General features: G+C 36.7%; 1 protein-coding gene across 1 annotated transcript in view; it reads right to left on the reverse strand.

Annotated features, from left to right (window-relative positions):
* Window positions 1–19,809, reverse strand: part of LOC150101447 (serine/threonine-protein kinase D1-like) — a 384,746-nt gene that overhangs the window by 167,387 nt on the left and 197,550 nt on the right. Inside the window, exon 15 of the mRNA XM_090400796.1 lies at window positions 12,152–12,315. Coding sequence (XP_090256922.1) covers window positions 12,152–12,315 — 164 coding nt within the window. The remainder of the gene's footprint in view (window positions 1–12,151; window positions 12,316–19,809) is intronic.

Raw genomic sequence — 19,809 nt, forward strand, 5'->3', positions numbered from 1 at the left:
AGGCTAAGGCTTTTTCTTCAAAGGTCTCCATAAAGAAATTGGCCAAGGGTTGGGAGAGTGGTGAACCCATGGCTGTCCCCTCTATTTGTTTGTAGAATTTTCCCTGCCAAACGAAATAGCCTGAGTTCATTGTGAACTGAAATAAGGCTGAGATATCGGGAGAAAATTTAGCTTGGATTAGCGCTAAAGTTTCCTTGAGTGAGACATTTGTGAATAAAGAGGAGACATCAAAGCTGACCATTATGTCAGTATGTTGGAGTGTAAAGTTTTCTATGCTGGCTTTGAAATGGTCTAAGTGTTTTTATGTGTGATGGTGTGTTGCTAGTATAGTGTGTGAGCTCTTTGGCCAAATGTTTAGCTAATTTGTATGTGGGGGAATCAATGCCATCCAATATGGGACGTAATGGCACATTTTCTTTATGTATTTTTGGGAGTCTGTAAATATGGGGGGGGGGGGGTATAGAGTTAAATGGCTTTAATCTGTTGGTAACTTCTACAGGCCAAGAAGTGACTCTCTTAAGGAGCCTGTGAAGTTTTCTAATTTGAGAGTTGGTGGGATTGTAATTGATGGGGAGGCAAGTAGCACGATCTAATAGAAGAGCATTCGGCTTACCTGTGTAGTCCTTTTGGTTAAGGACTACAAAACTACAAATACAAATTCGAAAGACTATTTATGGAATCAGCCTCAGCACTAAGAAATTCTCCAAACCTCAACAAATTTGGTTGTATGCGACTGCCCCAAATTTGGGAGGCTTACATCAGCAGACCTTCAGCCCAACGGCCAAGAACACCTACTTAGCCCGCTAGAGGGCACCATCAGGACTTTTAGGAGAACAATAGCTTCATCTCTTCATTCCCAGTTACTGTGTTTGTAGTGCCTACATGCACGTGCCTTTTTTTGTAAGTTCCTTTAGAAGATGGCAACGTGACGTTGCCGAAATATCAGAAAATATTTATTAAAGTATAATTTAATTTATATCCTTAACTACGTTGTTCAATTCCTTAAGTGTTTTAATAATGCATAACCAACGTATAAGCCTACCTACAAAAATCTTCTGATGCTATTACCAGATCCAGCACTCTCAAACTCTTGGTCCCTTCTATAACATATTGCTTCAGGTAATTATTCCCCAGAAACTGTATAAATTCCACTTTCTTCTAGCTATGTCCCCTTTTTCCACCATCCAGTCTAGGTCCTCATAGATGAAATCTCCCACAAGAATTGTTTGGTCTGAACTCATTGTGCTAATCTGCCAATACTTGGCATCTACATCTTCCTGTGGACTCCCCTGGTCTGTAGCAGCAACCAGCAATATATTCTGTCCTATTGGCCTCTATCTCACAGCAGACAGCTTCGCATGAACTATCTCGCCCAGAACTAAAATCCTCATTAATTTCCACTTTTCTTGGTTGTAGTTTTCAGCTATCAACAGAAATATCCCACCTCCTGTCCCTATATCCTTCCTGAAAATACAATACCCTTTACATTCTATCCCTGTAACTATATCATTTTCTGCCAACCTTGTCTCACTGATGCCTATTATTTTTGGCCAAGTCAAGCTGACCAATGCCCCAAATTCCTCTCACTTATTTCTGATACTTCTGGCATTCATGTACATGCCTTTCAGCATCCTCTAGGTCCACACTGTTTCCTTACATTAGTGACATTACCCTTCCATAATGTCACTACCAACCCATTTGAATCTGAAACCTGTGTAATCACATTCAGCATTGCATACTCATTTCTGTATACATACTCATTTACCTAGAGGTGGTCAGACACATGGGTTGTTTGCACCCCCCCCCCCATCATACAAGCCAGCAAACTCACAATCTTTACTCTTCATTTTCACTTCTTTCATATCCTCTCTCATTGCATGTTGTTCTCCTTTCAAATCATTTGTGATCCTGTGAAACAATCAATTCTTACACTCCTCCTTTTTTTGCAAACTAACAGCTTCACTTATACCCTTGCTCTACATACCCTCAGGAAACATCTTTCATAACTTTCTCATTACATATACCTCTTATCATTGAATCTCCGTACAACACATTCTCCTTATTTCCAGTTTCTCAACTGTCATACTTTCGCCATTCACTTTTTTTTTTTCATTCTCCTACATGCTATACCACACGACAATCATTTCTTTTTTTTTTTTTTTTCTACAAAGGATGCCCGCCCCCCCCCCCCACCCCCCCCCCCCCCCACCCCCCCCCCCCCCCACCCCCCCCCCCCCCCACCCCCCCCCCCCCCCACCCCCCCCCCCCCCCACCCCCCCCCCCCCCCACCCCCCCCCCCCCCCACCCCCCCCCCCCCCCACCCCCCCCCCCCCCCACCCCCCCCCCCCCCCACCCCCCCCCCCCCCCACCCCCCCCCCCCCCCACCCCCCCCCCCCCCCACCCCCCCCCCCCCCCACCCCCCCCCCCCCCCACCCCCCCCCCCCCCCACCCCCCCCCCCCCCCACCCCCCCCCCCCCCCACCCCCCCCCCCCCCCACCCCCCCCCCCCCCCACCCCCCCCCCCCCCCACCCCCCCCCCCCCCCACCCCCCCCCCCCCCCACCCCCCCCCCCCCCCACCCCCCCCCCCCCCCACCCCCCCCCCCCCCCACCCCCCCCCCCCCCCACCCCCCCCCCCCCCCACCCCCCCCCCCCCCCACCCCCCCCCCCCCCCACCCCCCCATGAAGGTCATTTTTCATTTTCATAAACTCCCGCCGAAGTTCTTCCGCTACGGTCCTGATGTCAGCTTCCATTCCTAAACGCTCCAGCCTATCCCGACACTTCTCACATACGTCGACATTTTCGTTCTTCTCATTTTGCCAGACCGACCACAGATCCTTCACATTTTTCGGCGCATACATGTAGCAGTTTCTGCAACGCATCCATTGCAAAAAATCTAACGCTGAGCCAGCCTTTCGTGTAGTAGTAGAAGTCCTGCACGCCGCTGACGTACGTTTCTTGTTGGACGCCATCTTTACACGTTGATATAGTGAAACAAACGGCAGTGAAAACACAAAATATACAACACAGTACTAAACAATAATACCACTGAAGGACTTGTATCTAACCGATGCACAACTGCAGCACAATTTGTGACTTTGCACAACCAGACATTTATTTGGCTGAGTGCACAAATGCTGCTACCCAGTGTGCCAAGCTATCAACTGATATCCAAATTCAAAGACATTTGTGTTCTTTACGTCTTAAGTTGTATTACTATTGTCTTTTTACTACATATTACAAACTTATTATTTTATGATATGCATAATTTACCTTTTTAATTTTGCATTGTTTTCAATGGACACTGAACAATGAGATATTTTTGCTTATGATTACAACACAAGGTTCTTGCAGAAAGTTAACAAAAAAAAAAAAAAAGAGAGAAGCTTGCTTTTTTTTTTCTAGCACCATTATATGCTGACTCCTTCAGGAAGTCCAAAGAATCAAAGGTGAACTGCTTTTATTAAATAAAAGATGCCAAGAAATTATATTGTTTAATCCTTTATCCTACTGTAAGCAAACAAGTGTGCATATGCAGTATCTTAATGACTAGGTTGTTTGTATATAGACTTCACATTAATTGCTTTGGTATCCCATAATGCAGAGCACAAATCCTTTCGGGTGTGTATAATATGATGGATTATGGAAAGGGCCACTCCCCAGACATATTTCAACCATTAATTAAAATAATTATAATTAAATCTGATGGTCTACGTCTATTCCCTGTATGGGAGATGTTATGTTTTTAAATCTTCTCATCTTTTCTAATTTTATTTTGTCTATGTATATATATATATAATTTTCTTTTTAATAAGTCAGCAAATTATTGACCATTTTAGTTAAATTAGCTACTCAGGTGGTGATTTTTAGAATTGCCTTTCTGTGTTCTTGTATTGATGATGGCTATGATATTTATGCAAAAATTCCACATTAATAGTTTTTTTTTACATGATTTTTCCTTCATTTTTTAAATTATACCATCATCAAATTCCTGATATGTACCCTCAAACGGTGTACAGGATACGAAAGTACTGCATGAAAAACTTACACCATTACTAACTTCTTTTCTACAATTTTCCTCCAAATCAATATGTTACCTATCAAGACTTCAATATTATCAGATCTTATATTTTTATCTTCTAAGGCACTTTTTACTGTATCAATCCACCTATATCTAGGTCTTCATCTGGTTTTTTTTCCTGCCAACATGGCAAAGAACACTTGTTTTGCTAATCTTTCCTCTCCCATTCTGTTTAAGTGACCATACCACCTGAGATAGCTCTGCTAACTCAGGTGGTATGGTCACTTAAACACATTCCTGGATGCTAACAATATTAAGTTCTTTCTTATGTTTTTAACATAGCATTCCATCGATGAATTCTGTTCACCCCTCTAATCTTTCTCAGGACTCTCATATCTGTGGTCTCTAGCCTCTGGTCAAGTGTTTTATTTCTAACCCAGTTCTCAGATCCATATGTTATATATAATAAAATTGGTTTGAACACTGTCTTGTATACAGCTAATTTAGTGTTTTGACTAATTTCTTTCTTATTTCATATAAATTTATTCAGTTGACTTCCAACCATTCCAACTTTGTTGATTCTGTTGTCTATTTCCATATTTAATTTACCATCTTCACTAAAAATTGTGTCTATGTAGCTGAAATGTTTTACTTGTTCTATAATTTCTCCATTCACAATGCAGTTGATATTTTCAATGCTTCTGCCTATTTTCATTGTCTTTGTCTTGTTATTGCAGACCTTCATACCAAATATATTACAAGAGTTATTCAATTTAGTCAGGGAATCTTGCAGACTTGTAGCAGATTTATTTAGAAGTATAACATCATCTGCATAGAGTAAAGAGCTGACATTAACATCTCCAATTTTGATATCAGGTTTAATACCACTTTCTTTCATAATCTGATCCATATTGATAATAAATAACAGAGGGGATAATGTACATCCTTGTCTCTCACACCAGATTTAACATTAAACCATCTTCCTGTACTTCCTTCAATTCTAACTGACTTACAACTCAAATAAAGACTAAGTATTGCTTGATATAATGCCCCATTGACACCATATAACCATAGCATATTGAATAGCTTCTCTCTTGGCACCTTGTCATATGCCTTTTCCAGATCGACAAAACTTAAATATAGATCTTTGTTATATTCCCATGCTTTCTCAACTATTTGTCGAAAAGTGAAGATCTGATCCTGACAGCCTCTATTTGACCTGAATCCAGCTTGTTCTTCACCATGCTTTTCTTCCACAATTCTTCTCAATCGTTTCTCAAGTATACTGGCATAAATCTTACCAGGAACACTCTGTAGAGAAATACCACTAATTCTCACATTCAGTTTAATTCTCATTTTTATATATGGGTACTATGAGAGCTCTACTCCAATCATCTGGAATCAGTCCTCCTTGCAAGACTTTTATACCTCTATACTTGAGCATTTCTGGTCAATTATCATCTATTCCACTGCCTTTCCACATTTCAGACTTTTCATGGCTTTTTCTACTTCAAGTATGGATATGTATCCCTGATTGCATGTCTGTTGAGCATTTTTTAATACTGTGCTGTCATCACTGCTTGTTTCATTTAGCAATTTTATTAATTACCTTGATGTATGGAGTAATTACTGCATACATCGAGGATATCTTTTTCAACAGTTTACATGTCACCTTTATCATCTCTAATTCCTTTTACAGCACTCTTTCCTCTAATTCTGAGCTTTTTCAACAGCCTCCAGAATATTTTGCCACCTTCTTGATATTTATTTTCTATGTTCTTACCTAAGTCTCCCTATGACTTTTGTTTAACTAGTTTTCTCAGTGTCTAGCTTTCTTACATTTGTCTCTGTATTCTCTAAGAGCACAGGCTGACTTATTTGCCATATGCTTTCTGGTAATTCATTATTGAAAGAAAGGTGTCATTGAGGTCTCATCAGTAGGAGCCAGATCCAGAAGAGAGATCAAGGTTGAAGTAATACAAAAGTCATACTGGGGGAGGGGGTCTGGACAGTTCTGATAAACACCTAGAACAAAAATATTAAAGAAACTGATATAACCAGAAGAAAGAGCATATCCCCATGTTTCATCAAATTGTAATAATTTGTTCTTTTTCTTTCTTGTGGTTATATCAGTTGCTTTAATATCATTTTCGTTCTAGACGTTTATCAGAACTTTCCAGATACTCCCCCCTCATATATTTCCCACATACAAGTAGTGAAAAGGTGTAACACCTCATTAAAATACTTTGGATTAGAGCTAGATGCTTTTATGTTACTGAGTGCTTGCATACCTATAATATAATTCATTTAACACACATGCTGAAGATGCCCTATTAACATCCAATGGTAGCACTAGCTCAAACTAGTCAGAGAATACATGCAATTGACAAGCAGATTATGTACACAGTATAATCCTTATCATAGCATTAATTCTTCTTCTTATTGTGCTATCTTCTATCGAAGGTCAGCGACCATCTTGGCGAACAAACTGCGCTCTTGTGCTAATCTGAGCAGTTGTGCACTGCTCTTTCCTGTCCACGTCTTGATGTTGTCAAACCATGATATTCTTTTTCCTCTAGTTCCTTTGCCATCAATTCTTCCTACCAAAATAGTTTGTAGAAGTTGGTATTTGCTGTTTCTCATGATGTGGCCAAGATATGATGTTTTTCGTTTCTTGATTATTTGTACAAGATGTTTAGCTTTGCCAATGGATTTTAAGACATCTTCATTGGTAATTTTTTCTGTCCATGATATCTTTAGCATTCTTCTGTATAGCCACATCTCAAAGGCTTCGATTTTCTTGATGGTTGTCGCCTTCAATGTCCATGTTTCAACTCCATAGAGCAGAATAGACCACACGTAGCATTTCAGCATTCGACATCTGACTTCCATGTTTAGGTCTTTATTGCAGAATAGTGTTCTCATTTTCATGAAGGACTGCCGTGCAACTTCAATCCTTGTCTTTATATCTATTTCTGGATCCCACCGTTCATTAAGCCAGCAACCAAGATATTTATATCTTGACACTTGATCAATATTTTTCCCATTGAGTGTCAGTTTCATTGATGAGGCTGGATGTTTGCTGATGATCATGTATTTTGTCTTGTTGATGTTTATATTTATTCCCATTCTTTGGCTTTCTATGTATACTCTGTCAACGAGTTTTTGGAAATCCATAATGTTATTTGCAATTAGCACGGTGTCATCTGCATATCGTAGATTGTTAACAATCTTTCCATTTATTGTGATTCCCTCTGGACATTCTTCCAATGCTTTTTTTAAAGATTACCTCTGCATATATGTTGAACAGGAGTGGTGAGAGCACACATCCTTGTCTCACTCCTCTTTTGATGTTAATATCACTGGTGGTAATGTTGTCTAATTGAATGGTAGATGACTGATTCCAATACAGATTTGTTATTAGTCTTATGTCTTGTTCGTCTAGCCTTATTTGTTGAAGGATTTCTATTAAGTTAGTGTGTCTGACTTTGTCGAATGCTTTTTCAAAATCTATGAAACACATAAAGACAGATTTCTGTTTTTCTATGCATTTTTGTATCAATATTTGGGTACAGAAAAGGGCCTCTCTAGTACCAAAACCATTCCGAAAACCGAATTGTGTTTCACTTAGAGTTTCTTCACTTTTTCTATAAATGTGATTCTGAATTACTTTCAAAAATATTTTTAATGTTTGGCTCATTAGACTAATAAGTCTGAAGTCACCACAGGAATTCGCTTTGGGTTTCTTTGGGATAGTGATAAATGTAGATTTGAGCCAATCTGATGGAAATTCATCACTTTCATATATTTTATTAAATAGTTTTTCAAGAAGTTTGATGTTATCTGGTTCTATTAATTTTAAAAATTCTGTTTGCACACCATCTGGTCCACTGGCTTTTCCTGTTTTACTTGTTCGTATAGCATTCTCTATTTCGCATTTCATGATTGCTGGTCCTTGAATGTTATCTTTTATATTTATAAGCTTCTGTCTAGTATCATTGAAAAGTTCTGTTACATATTTTATCCAAATCTGTGCTTTATTCTCTTCTTCTAGAATTATTTTTCCATTTTCGTCTCTTAGAGACATTATTTGCTTTTTCCTCAGTTTTCCGGAAATTTCGTTGATTTTCTTACACAGATTGAAATTATCATGTTTCTTCTGAAGCAGTTCAATTTCAGTACATAAATTTTTCATCCAATTTTCCTTGGCTTCTTTTATTTTTTTCTTGATGATGTTATGTGTTACTGTATACCTGGCTAGGTCTTTGTTTTTATACATTCTTCTTGTATCAATAAGAGAAAGAATCTCATCTGTCATCCATTCCTGTTGTTTTATATTATTCACATAACCTACTTCTTCAATACTTGTTGTTACAATGGCATTCTTTAAGCTATTCCAAAGAGATTCCACACTTTTATTTTCTTCTATGTTAATCTGTTGTAATCGCAGGTTAAGCTGTGTCCTGGCACTTTTATTTATGTTCGGGTCTTTCAGTTTTTCTACATCAATTTTCTTTTTCTTCTTTTGTGATTTTTTAGCTGATTTTAATCTAAGACGTACTTCTGCAACTATGGGATTGTGGTCTGATGAGATATCTGCTCCAGGATAAGTCTTTGCACTCTTTATACTACTGTGGAATCTTTTATTTATCAGTATATAATCAATTTGATTTCTGACAATATTATGTTGGTTATCTTGAGGCGATTTCCAAGTGTACAGTCTTCTGGGTGGAAGTTTAAACCAGGTATTTGCTATTGTTAGATCTTCTTCCTGACAGAATTGGACTAGACGATCCCCTCTGTCATTTCTGGTGCCTAAGCCATGTTCGCCAACAATTTCTCCATCACCCCCTCTTCCCACTTTTGCATTGAAGTCACCCATCATTATGTTTATATCATGTTTCTTTGTTAGGTTTTTAATCTCTTTTAGGTGTTCATAAAACTCTTCAACATCTTCTTCACTTTTGTCAGCTGTGGGTGCATAAGCTTGGATGATATTTATGTTAACGGGGTTTCCCTTAAGTTGTAACAGCATTATCCTTTCAGAAAATGGAATCCAATTTATTACTGATTTATTGATTTCTTCATCTACTATTACAGCTACACCATGTCAATGTTTGTTCTCATCATTCCCAGAGTAATACATTGTCATATTATCTTGTTGACACTTTCCAGATCCTGGGCATCTTGTCTCGCAAATTCCCAAAATCCGGATGCCCAGCCTCTTCATTTCTCTTGTGGCATTTCTTAATTTGCCAGCTTCATATAGAGTTCTGACATTCCAAGTTGCAATTTTAAAAGTGGACACCATTTTGAGCCTGGAGATTCTTCGCACCCCTGTCCCATTTAAGGGACGCCGGGAACTTGGGGCCAATTGTAAGGGTTTGCTCGGCATGGTGGTTGTTCTGGAGATAAGGTAGAGCAGTAGCTTCTCCGTTTGCTTTCTGCTCTGCAGTATTACAGACGTACACAATATAATCATATTGCCATCTGCAAATCTCTGATCACAAGCTTTTCTGTCATCATTTGGCTTCAACCTTGTGTCAGTACTAACAATGCTGCTTCCCAATGTCAGGGGCAGTGACCCCAGCAGGTACATATTTAATGGTGGCACTACTCGCCATGTCACCGAGTTGTCATTGGGCTTTGTGAGGTTTTAAGTGAGACAGAGTTGCCACTTCTGCTCCCCCACGCCCCGATAGCTCAGTCACTGTTGGTCCACGGCTGCTTATTCGCCAGATTGCTGCTTATATCGCAGCTAACCTCCATATCTGAAGGCTGTTCCCCGATCCACCACCTGGGGACGCACCCAGTAGTAGTCAGCTCTGCCCCGGGATAACATTAATTAGGTTTCTATAAAGATAAGTTTAGATGTAATTTATATTAAACTTTTAATTTGGCTATAATAAATATTAAACATTCATAAATCTAGCATTTCATACATGTGCAGCTAACAATAGAATACTACTTGAGCATACATTCATTTGTTCAGGCAGATGAGAATATCTATAACTCATATAACAAAGCAGTTACCAAGAGTAGTTGTGGTGCTCTTCATTTTTGCTATCTTATTTCAAATTTATCCCCCTTATTAATACAGTAGTGTACAGTATACCAAAATGAAGTAATGCTCCAGAGAGTGATGTAAATAAAAAGAAACACTGAATAGGAATAACACTGGAAACAAAATATGTGATCATAAGCAAACTGCAGGTGGAATGACTTTAAAAATTAAAGCCACTGGACAAATTAATATCTAAGCACTTCAAATGTGTGCAGAATTTTAAAGGATAAAGAAACATATTTGAAGGAAGTTAAAAATGTGATTTATTTTGAAGGCTATGTTTTCATCTCTCTCTAGATAAACAAATCATTATTGCTTTAGCACACAGTATTGTTTTGGTGATCTTTATTTAATATTACCATGGTCAACTTTCATTGTTAATAACATAAATCCTATTTTCAAGATTACATCTATGAGAAATAAATTCGTTCTTTATGAGTTTTCACATTAAGAGTGCATAGTAAGAACTTGGAATGAATTAACTCGTAAAGTGAGGACCTACAGGTATACAAGGCTTAGGATTTTTTAAATAAATTTAAATAGAAAGAGCAAAGCTGGACCCGGAGAAGCCAATGGAATAAGAGAAATTGGCTAAAATCCCTAAGTGACAGTACACAAGACAGTGTTCAAACCAATTATAACTTATTGATCTGATAGCTGAATTAGAAATAAAACAATTCTCAATGACCTGAGATCACAGATGTGAAAATATGAGAAAAATTAAAGGTATGAACAGATGATATCTGTGCCAAAATCATTAAAAATGAAAATATAAATATGGAAATGTAACATAAGGAATGAACTTTTAATATTCAACAATGTGCAAACAGAGCAGCTAATATGAGGTAATATGGTCACTTAAACAGAATGGTAGAGGAAAATTTAGCAAAATGGGTATTTGACGCCAGTATAGAAGATCTAGAGGATAACTCATTATACCACCGAAATCTTGGTGGAATGATGCAGTTACTAATGCCTTAGAAGATCAAAATGTAAGATCTGACAATACTAGAGCCTTGATATTCAATGGCTTAATTTGGAAGAAAATTACTGAGAAGCAGCTAGTAATAATCTAAACTTAATCAAGTAGTACTATTATAATAAATTTAGTTTAATCCTTTACCCAAGTGTGAGCAAACAAAGTTTGTGCCTGAAGTATCTTCAGGACTGAGGTAACTAGTAGTAAAGGTGGACCAAGTTCTCATCGTTCCTTGTCTCAGTATCTCCCATAATGCAAAACACATCTCCTTGCGGATATATATAGTGCTATGCATTAAAGGAAGGGCCACTACCCAGACCCAGAAGTGGTGATACTAGGGCAGAAGGAATGGAGAGGTCATATTTACTTATCTACAGGTTTTGATAGCTGCTTATAAGGGCAGTTAAGCCCATCTGCATTATCTGTAAGTTCTGTTCTTCTAGTTTGCCTGCTTTGTACAACGGAAAACCAGAATTCCTGTGGGAAAACCTGTCATCTCTGTATGAGACCAGCTAGTCACCTTTAACTGAAAAGACCTGATAAAGGTTCTTTTACATCTTTGATAGGATTTCAACCCAGGTCTTCCCAACCAAAGGGCACCATTGATACTGAGTGAGCAACTGAGGCTCTTGTAGATGACAATAATGAGATACTAGCTGCTGCTTCTATCATCATATTTTACTACTAACTGTTTACTAGATTCACCACTAATTAACCAAGCCATAACGCCTTTTGCTGAACAAAAGAAACTTTCGGATTCCATATATTTCTTTAGCCTCAAAAATCAAGTTATAAAAAAACCAACATGATTTCAATTTAACATACAGAAAAAACCTGTTGTAATATGATCAACTTACAAGTACTTCTGATCAAGATGTAAGAAAGCACGTTTTTTTTCTTGGTTTACTTTTCATTACTACTAAAGTGCTGATGGCAAGAAAAATCTCAGCTTTAGTGACTTTTTCAAAGAGTGAAAAATCTGATATTAAGAAACAAAAAGGACATGAAAAATTATTTGGTATTAATTCCTAAAATCAGCAAAAAAATGGCATTTTTTCCCTTATAATTCAGTCAATCAAGCATACTCACTTTCTCAGGAGTTTCAAACATATTTTCCAAGTTAATTACTCCAGGATGATGAATATTTTGCAAAATAGAGACTTCATTTTTCAGCTGTGCTTCTTGTTTAGTTGGAAATCTTAGCTTATCAATTACTTTGATAGCAACACATCGACCTGAAGTTCTATGAACACCTATAATATCAAAATACAAGTTTTCTTTTATTATATCACATTAAATTAGTACTTCAAAATCCATTTACAGATCTCTATATTAATAAAAATTGCTATATAAAATTTAGAACATTCTTTCTTGAATTCACAATCCTTTTAGAAGTGATGGTGACAGTTATTTGGCATTACATCATCTAATAAGGGCAGAACATTACATTCACAGTTTGCCATGCCAGCACATGATCCTGGGTCAGTATACCTGTAAGTAGGAGGAAAAGTCAGGTTGCTGCTGAGGTGAGGGGAGTACCACCTCCTCCTAAAATTGGATAACATGTTTGTCTGAAAGATGCCTTTAAGTTCCTTCCATAATAAAAAGGGATTTCAATCTAAGTTACTTACTTTTCATTAGCAAGTAATAAACTGTGAAACGAGCCAGAGACATCACTTACAATGAAAGCAAATACATACCAGTGTTTTGTTTCACCTTTTTATTCAATGCAACATGTAATAAAAGAATCTAAAAGAAAAAAAAATGCTAAATACTAGTATCAAAGGTACCATTTTTTGATACCAGTGTTTATTGGTCATTCCCTGTGCACAGTCTTTCAGTTGTGGGGAAGTTATGATCATACAGCAAAATCTGTTTAATGATCCAACAGATTCAAGAACAGATCCAAAGAAAGAAAACTGAGATTAGTTTGTTTTACTGATACATGAGCTAATGAAACCATAGTACTCTGCATTTAAACTGGGAGTATATAAGGAAAAAGAAGGTAAAATTAAATAGTAAGCATTCTTATTCAAAACTAAGTGGATATTGAATACCACATTATTTCGTAGCAGAATAAGAAACTCAAAGAAAGGAAAGCTAATCTAAGAGTTTCATGCCGAATATAGAAAACTATATAAAGATCGGCGAGTTCAAGCGTAAGCCAATCTAAATCTAATCTAACATATTGTAGAACAGTAATACATCTCCTAGGAGCTGTGTTTTACATTATGAGAAAAATACTAAGAACAGTGATTGGAGCTTACTCCACCTTTACTACGAGTCGCCCTAGCATTGCACTACCAGGTGTTGGCTTACGCTTGGACTCGCCGATCTTTATATAGTTTTCTATATTCGGCATGAAACTCTTAGATTAGATTTCCTATCTTTGAGTTTCTTATTCGGCTAAGAAATAATGTGGTATTCAATATTCACTTAATTTTGAACAATTTTACTTCGCCGAAGCGAAGCCTCTTGGCTCTTATTTCCGTAAAAGTAAGCATTCTTTTATTTTTTGAAGTATTCAAAAAAGTAAAAATAAGTCACTGACTATATGCAATTAATTTATTATCATAATAAGCTTGTAATTAAAAAAAAAAGTAATGCCTTCAGGGATTGTGCATATTCAATAAAATCTACTTCAATGCATTGTCAGGAATGAAGAGTATCTTCCTGATGATCGCAATGAAATGATCATTCAACAATTCAATCATGAGTGATGATCTCATTGAAATGAGAATTTCAGTAATTCATCATTCCTCAATAAGGAAGATAATATGATTGTAGATAGGTCAACTCATTCCTCTTTTTGTTTGCTGGCTAGCTTGTCCTTAATACATCAGCCAGTATAACAAAAATTTAATAGTAATAGTCATGACAGTTTCATAGGATCCTATGAAATGGACTGATTTCACTAATAGAGTAAGATATATTTTATTAATTCTAATAAAAGAGACTCAGAAGAACAAATTGTGTGTACTCAGTGTACAAGGCTTTTGATAATACCTATTTTTTGTGAAGGATGATGTGAAAATGTGTGGATATATCTACTTGTAAAGGAAAATAAAATAAAACTTACTCTGTTATTTAATGGATACGGCAAAACCTTGATACAGAAAATATTTGATAATTATTACTCCTCTTCCAGATTGCAAACTAATGTTAAAAGGATCAGTATACCCTTTAAGGAACATCTGAACAAATAGCAAGGACCCTTCACAGATATAATTTTGTACACCACATTCAAATCACCCTGGAAATTATAATTTTTCTTACTACCTATCAAAGTTACATTAACACCTTTATCTTTGCTTGGTATTTATCAAATATCCTGTTCTTGTCATCTTTCTTACTTTGGACAGACTGGTCATTCTGATTACTATCAGAATCAAAGAATATCAAAGTTACTCTACAGTAAGTTCAAATTTGAATGTCTATTTTTTCAATTATGTGCAGCCCTATGCCACTGTCCTAGTCTTAATCGGGCAGACCGTATGCCTATTTCTAAGTGTTTTGGAAAGTGAATGCTTAATTGCTTATAATTTTGTATATTTCTATTTATTTTTTAAATTAATTATATATCTATTCCTATGTCTCTGAACTTTAAATAGAATTTTCTCCTACTAGACAGCTGCGAGTGAGACATGTCATACGTGCATGCTGTATGATACGTTCTTGTATTTAGAATTTAAATGTTACCAGTTTTTCTATCTTCTCCCTTTTATATAAAATATATAAAACCCATAAATTATATTTAGTTTTCACTCGCATGTGAAGCCATTATTCAAAAAAATACAGTATGTCTAACATGCATGTCTCTATTAAACAACTAGCAATACTATTCCATTTTTAGTATGATAAAGTTTTGATTTAAAGGGGGAGAAAAAAAAAGCTGCCCATGTTCCAATTCAAGGAAGCTACTTTTTTTATCTATAAATTGAACTATCTGAAAATGCCTTTGAAAAACAGTGATGTCTTATTCAAGTCCATTGAAAATATGATTTTGGCTCTTAATTATGCAAACTACGAGATATGTTTATTTAGAGTGCTGAAAATTAAATTTTAGTCAGGCATCGTGTCTTGTGTTGCCTACATCTCATTTTTAAGATTTTGATATAAAAAAATTAAAATTAAAAAAAAAAATTTAAATGTGAATATGCATCATCATCTAATTCCTGACATGTATCCTCAAGGGGTATACAGGATATGATAAAACTACATGAAAAATTTACATCATTACTAACTTCCTATCTACAATTTTCCTCCAAATCAGTCTGTTACTTGTCAAGACTCCAATATTATCATTATCAGATCTTATATTTCTATCATCTAAGGCATATTGAACTGTATCAATCCACCTATATATTGGTCTTTCTGGGTCGTTTTCCTGCCAGCCTGGCAGAGAACACTTGTTTTGCTAATCCTTCTTTGCCCATTCTGTTTAAGTGACCAACCATACCACCTGAGATTAGCTCTGCTAACACATAACTGGATGCTGACAATGTCAAGTTCTTTCCTAATATCCTCATTTTTAATATGATATTGCCATTGATGCCATCTGTTCACGTCTCTAATCTTTCTCAGGACTCTCATATCTCCAGTTTCTAGTCTTGGGTCAAGTGTTTTACTTCTGACCCAGCTCTCAGATTCATAAATAAAAACTAGATTGACTGTCTTGTATACAGCTAATTTAGTGTTCCAACTAATTTCTCTCTTATTCCATATGAATTTATTCAACTGACTGACTACCATACCAGCTTTCTTGATTCTATATGTCTATTTCCATATTTAATTTATCATCTTCAGTAAAAATCGTGGCTAAGTAGCTGAAATGTTTTACTTGTTCCAAAGGTTCCCCATTCACAACACAGTGGACATTTTCAACAATTCTACCTATTTTCATTGTCTTTGTCTTTTTAATGCTGACCTTCAAAGCATATCTATTACAACAGTTATTCAATTTAGTCAGGGAATCTTGCAAACTTGTAGTGGATTTATTTAGAAGTATAACATCGTCTGCATAAAGCAAACAGTTGACATTAACATCTCCAATTCTGATATCATGTTTAATACCACTTCCCTTCATTATGTGATCCATATAGATAATGAATAACAGAGGGGATAATGTACATCTTTGTCTCACACCAGATTTAACATTAAAGCATCTTCCTATACTTCCTTCAATTCTAACTGCTAATTTACAACTCAAATAAAGACTAAGTATTTCTTGACATAATGCCCCATTGACACCATATAATTTTAGTGTATTGAATAGCTTCTCTCTTCGCACCTTGTCATATGCCTTTACTGGATCGACAAAACTTAAATACAGATCTTTGTTATATTCCCATGCTTTCTCAACTGTTTGTCGTAAAGTGAAGAACTGATCCTGTCAGTCTCTATTTGGGCTGAATCCAACTTGCATAGATCTTGTCAGGAACACTCAGTAGGGAAATACCTCTGTAATTCTCACATCCAGTTTTATTTCCATTATTATATATGGGTACTATTAGAACTCTACTCCAATCATCGGGAATTCGTCCCTCTGTCCAGGCTTTCTGAACTATGCAGTGCAGCCACTGTAAGACTTTTATACCACCATACTTCAGCATTTCTGGTCGAATATCATCTATTCCTGCTGCCTTTCCACATTTCAAGCCGTTGATGGTGTTTTCTACTTCAAGTATGGATATGTATTCCTGACTGTACGCCTGTTGAGTGTTTTTTTACCACTGTGCTCTCACTACCTGTTTCATTTAGCAATTTTTTGAAGTAATTACTCCATACTTCAAGGATATCTTTTTCTCCTGTTTTCATGTCACCTTTATCATCTCTAATTCCTTCTACAGTACTCTTTCCTCCATTTCTGAGCATTTTCAACCATCTCCAGAATGTCTTGCCACATTGCTGAGATTTATTTTCTATGTATTTACCAAAGACTTCCCATGACTTTTGTTTAGCTAGTTTTATACAGTGTTTCGCTTTCTTACATTTATCTCTGTATTCTCTAAGAGCAAAAGCTGACTTATTTGCAGGAACTTTTGATATGCTTTCTTCTTTTCCTTCACTGCCTCTTTAACTTCCTATGTCCACCATGGAGTTCTGATTTTTCTATCCTTGCAGACAACCTCACCACATGCCTCTCTGGCTGAATCAATCAGGGTTTTCTTCAAGGCTTGCCACTGAATCTCCAAGGTTTGGTTCCTGTTCTCAAACTCTTTCATTTTTTTCTTCAATAATCTTTGTGTATTTTAGTCTACAGTTCACATCTGAGAGCTGTTCAACTTTTATTGACTTGAAAACATTCTTACATGTTATTCTTTTCAATATGAAATTCAATTTTATCCCGCTCAAGACTAAATAGTGATCGCTTCCAATTTTAAATCCTCTGTACGCTCTGGTGTCCTGCACCAGGGAGAAAACATCACTATCAACAATAACATAGTCAATGAGACTTTTCTTATTCTTTGCCTCTTCTCTCCATGTGAATTTGTGCACATTTTTATGTTGGAACATGGTGTTAATAATAAATAGTCCATGTCCTGAGCAGAAATCCAACAAGTATTTGCCATTATTATTAGCTTTGCTCTTTTCTCCAAATTTTCCCAAAATATTTTTGTATGTCTGACAATCATTTCCTACTCTGCTATTTAGATCCCCAACAAGGACCAACTTTTTCTTTTTTATTGTGTCAGTTGCTTTTTCTAAAGCATCAAAAAATTCCTCCATTTCTAGCTTAGTAGAACCTTCTGTGGGACCATAGGCACAAATAAGTCTCATTGTCCAATTCCCCATTCTGATATTTGCCCACATCACTCTACTTGAGACTGCCTGCCATTCAAGAAGATTAGCCTCGTATTTTGTGTTGAATACTATGGCTACTTCTTCTTTTCCTTGATTTCCATTTCCCGAATATAACGTTTTGTATTTATTGCTCAGAAAGATCTCACCACTTTTTGTTGTTTTTGTTTCAGTCACTCCTATTATGTCGATCTGGTACTTATCTAATTCTTTAGCTAGCTCCATTTCTTTGCCATTCAGGCTTCTTATGTTGATAGTACCGATCTTTAACTCTGGTGATGTTGAGTTGGGGTGTGCTTTCAGATTTGTTCCAGTAGCTGACTTTTCGATGTTCGCCCTGGCGAAAACAATGGGGGTCTTGTTTAACCAGGCGACACCCCAGCCGGCATGAAATTTTGTCATGTTGTACCATCATTTTCTATATTGGTTTAAGCCAATAAGAATACGATTTGGTCAGCTAAATCCTAAATTGCCAGCCCATCCTCGTTCGTTCAGTATCCAGGTAGATACCCAACAGGGTGCACCACAAGAAGGTGAGGACTGGACATTAGGTCATAAACCCTGGTCGGTTCTCCGCATTCCTTTAAAGGCTATGTGCAGGTCTCCTCTCAGTTATACAGCTTTGACCCTTAATATGCATATAAAGAAAACCGTCAATTGCCCATATTTGGTTAAGAAATATACAGGGTGATCAAAATTAAAGTATCCCTGTTCAAGGCCTTGTGGAGTGCCTGCACACCAGTGATCCAAATGCTGCAAAACTTTGCAGGGAGGTGCTGTATGATGTACCAAATGTAGATATAATAAATTTTCTGTGTGTGTGTGTGAAGGAGAAAGCAACAGAAGCATAAATAACATATTTTTCTTCACTTAATGCATTTACAAGCAGTACTGTTCAAAATGTTGCCCTTACCAGTATGCAATAAACTGCATCCTTTGCACCTTGCATTCAATGGGTAGAATACAGCTGGTCGGGACTGATATTGTACACAAGCTGAGTTATGCTGTTTTTCTGCACTGACAAGTTATCAGGATAAATTAGAGATGCCAAGAAATTATATTCTTGGTTTCATCCTTTATCGAAATGTAAGCATACAAAGTTTGCACATGAAGTTACTTCATGACTGGGCTACTTACATATAGAGGCTAATGACTTCACATCAGTTGCCTTAGTACCTCATAATGCAACGTACATATCCTTGCAGCTATATATAATGTTATGCATTAAGGAAAGGGTCATTACCCAGACCAGGCAGTGTCCCTTCAAAGGGTGAAACCAAGAATATACTTTCTTGGCATCTTTAATTTATAATACATATATAAGTGGAAAAACTTCCAACATCTATCTCTACAGAGTATTTTAGTAACAAGGTGCGATATCTTTTTATTACTTGTATATGGAAATATGACTTCAGCATTACTTCAACACTGGTACCACTTCTGGGTTTGTCTCCCACTGAGGACATTTTGGATTTTTTTTCATTTGTTTTTCATTTCAATTTTATTTTACTGGTGCTAGTGGTGGTTTTGCCCCACTAGTAAATATTAAGTTTGCTGATAATGCAGCTAATATCTGCATTACGGGTTACTTTTGGCAGTATCACAGCAGCCACCATTTTATAGTAGCTCAAATAGAGTATTTGCTGGTGGTGTAAAATTTTTTCTATATCAAGGGATTATTTAATTCTCAGTCTTACGACTAAAAGGGTTTTTTTTTCTTTTTTCTCTTACAATCAATACAAAGGTTTTAGTCTGTCTTTTTCTCTACCTGATATAATGGTACCAATTGCTCTAAGGGTACGAACTCCAGGATGTGACAAAGCAAGATGTGTGAATAGGTTTTAAAACAGATAGTTGTTGCTAAGAAGATTTATTCTTTCACCCCATATGGTAGAGGGAAATATTTAATTATAGTTAAAGATATGGAAACAAGAAACAAATTATTA

Source organism: Typopeltis vanoorti, chromosome 11 (assembly GCF_054136105.1).
Source record: "Typopeltis vanoorti isolate ZY-2024b chromosome 11, IOZ_Tvanoo_1.0, whole genome shotgun sequence".
NCBI lineage: Eukaryota > Metazoa > Arthropoda > Arachnida > Uropygi > Thelyphonidae > Typopeltis > Typopeltis vanoorti.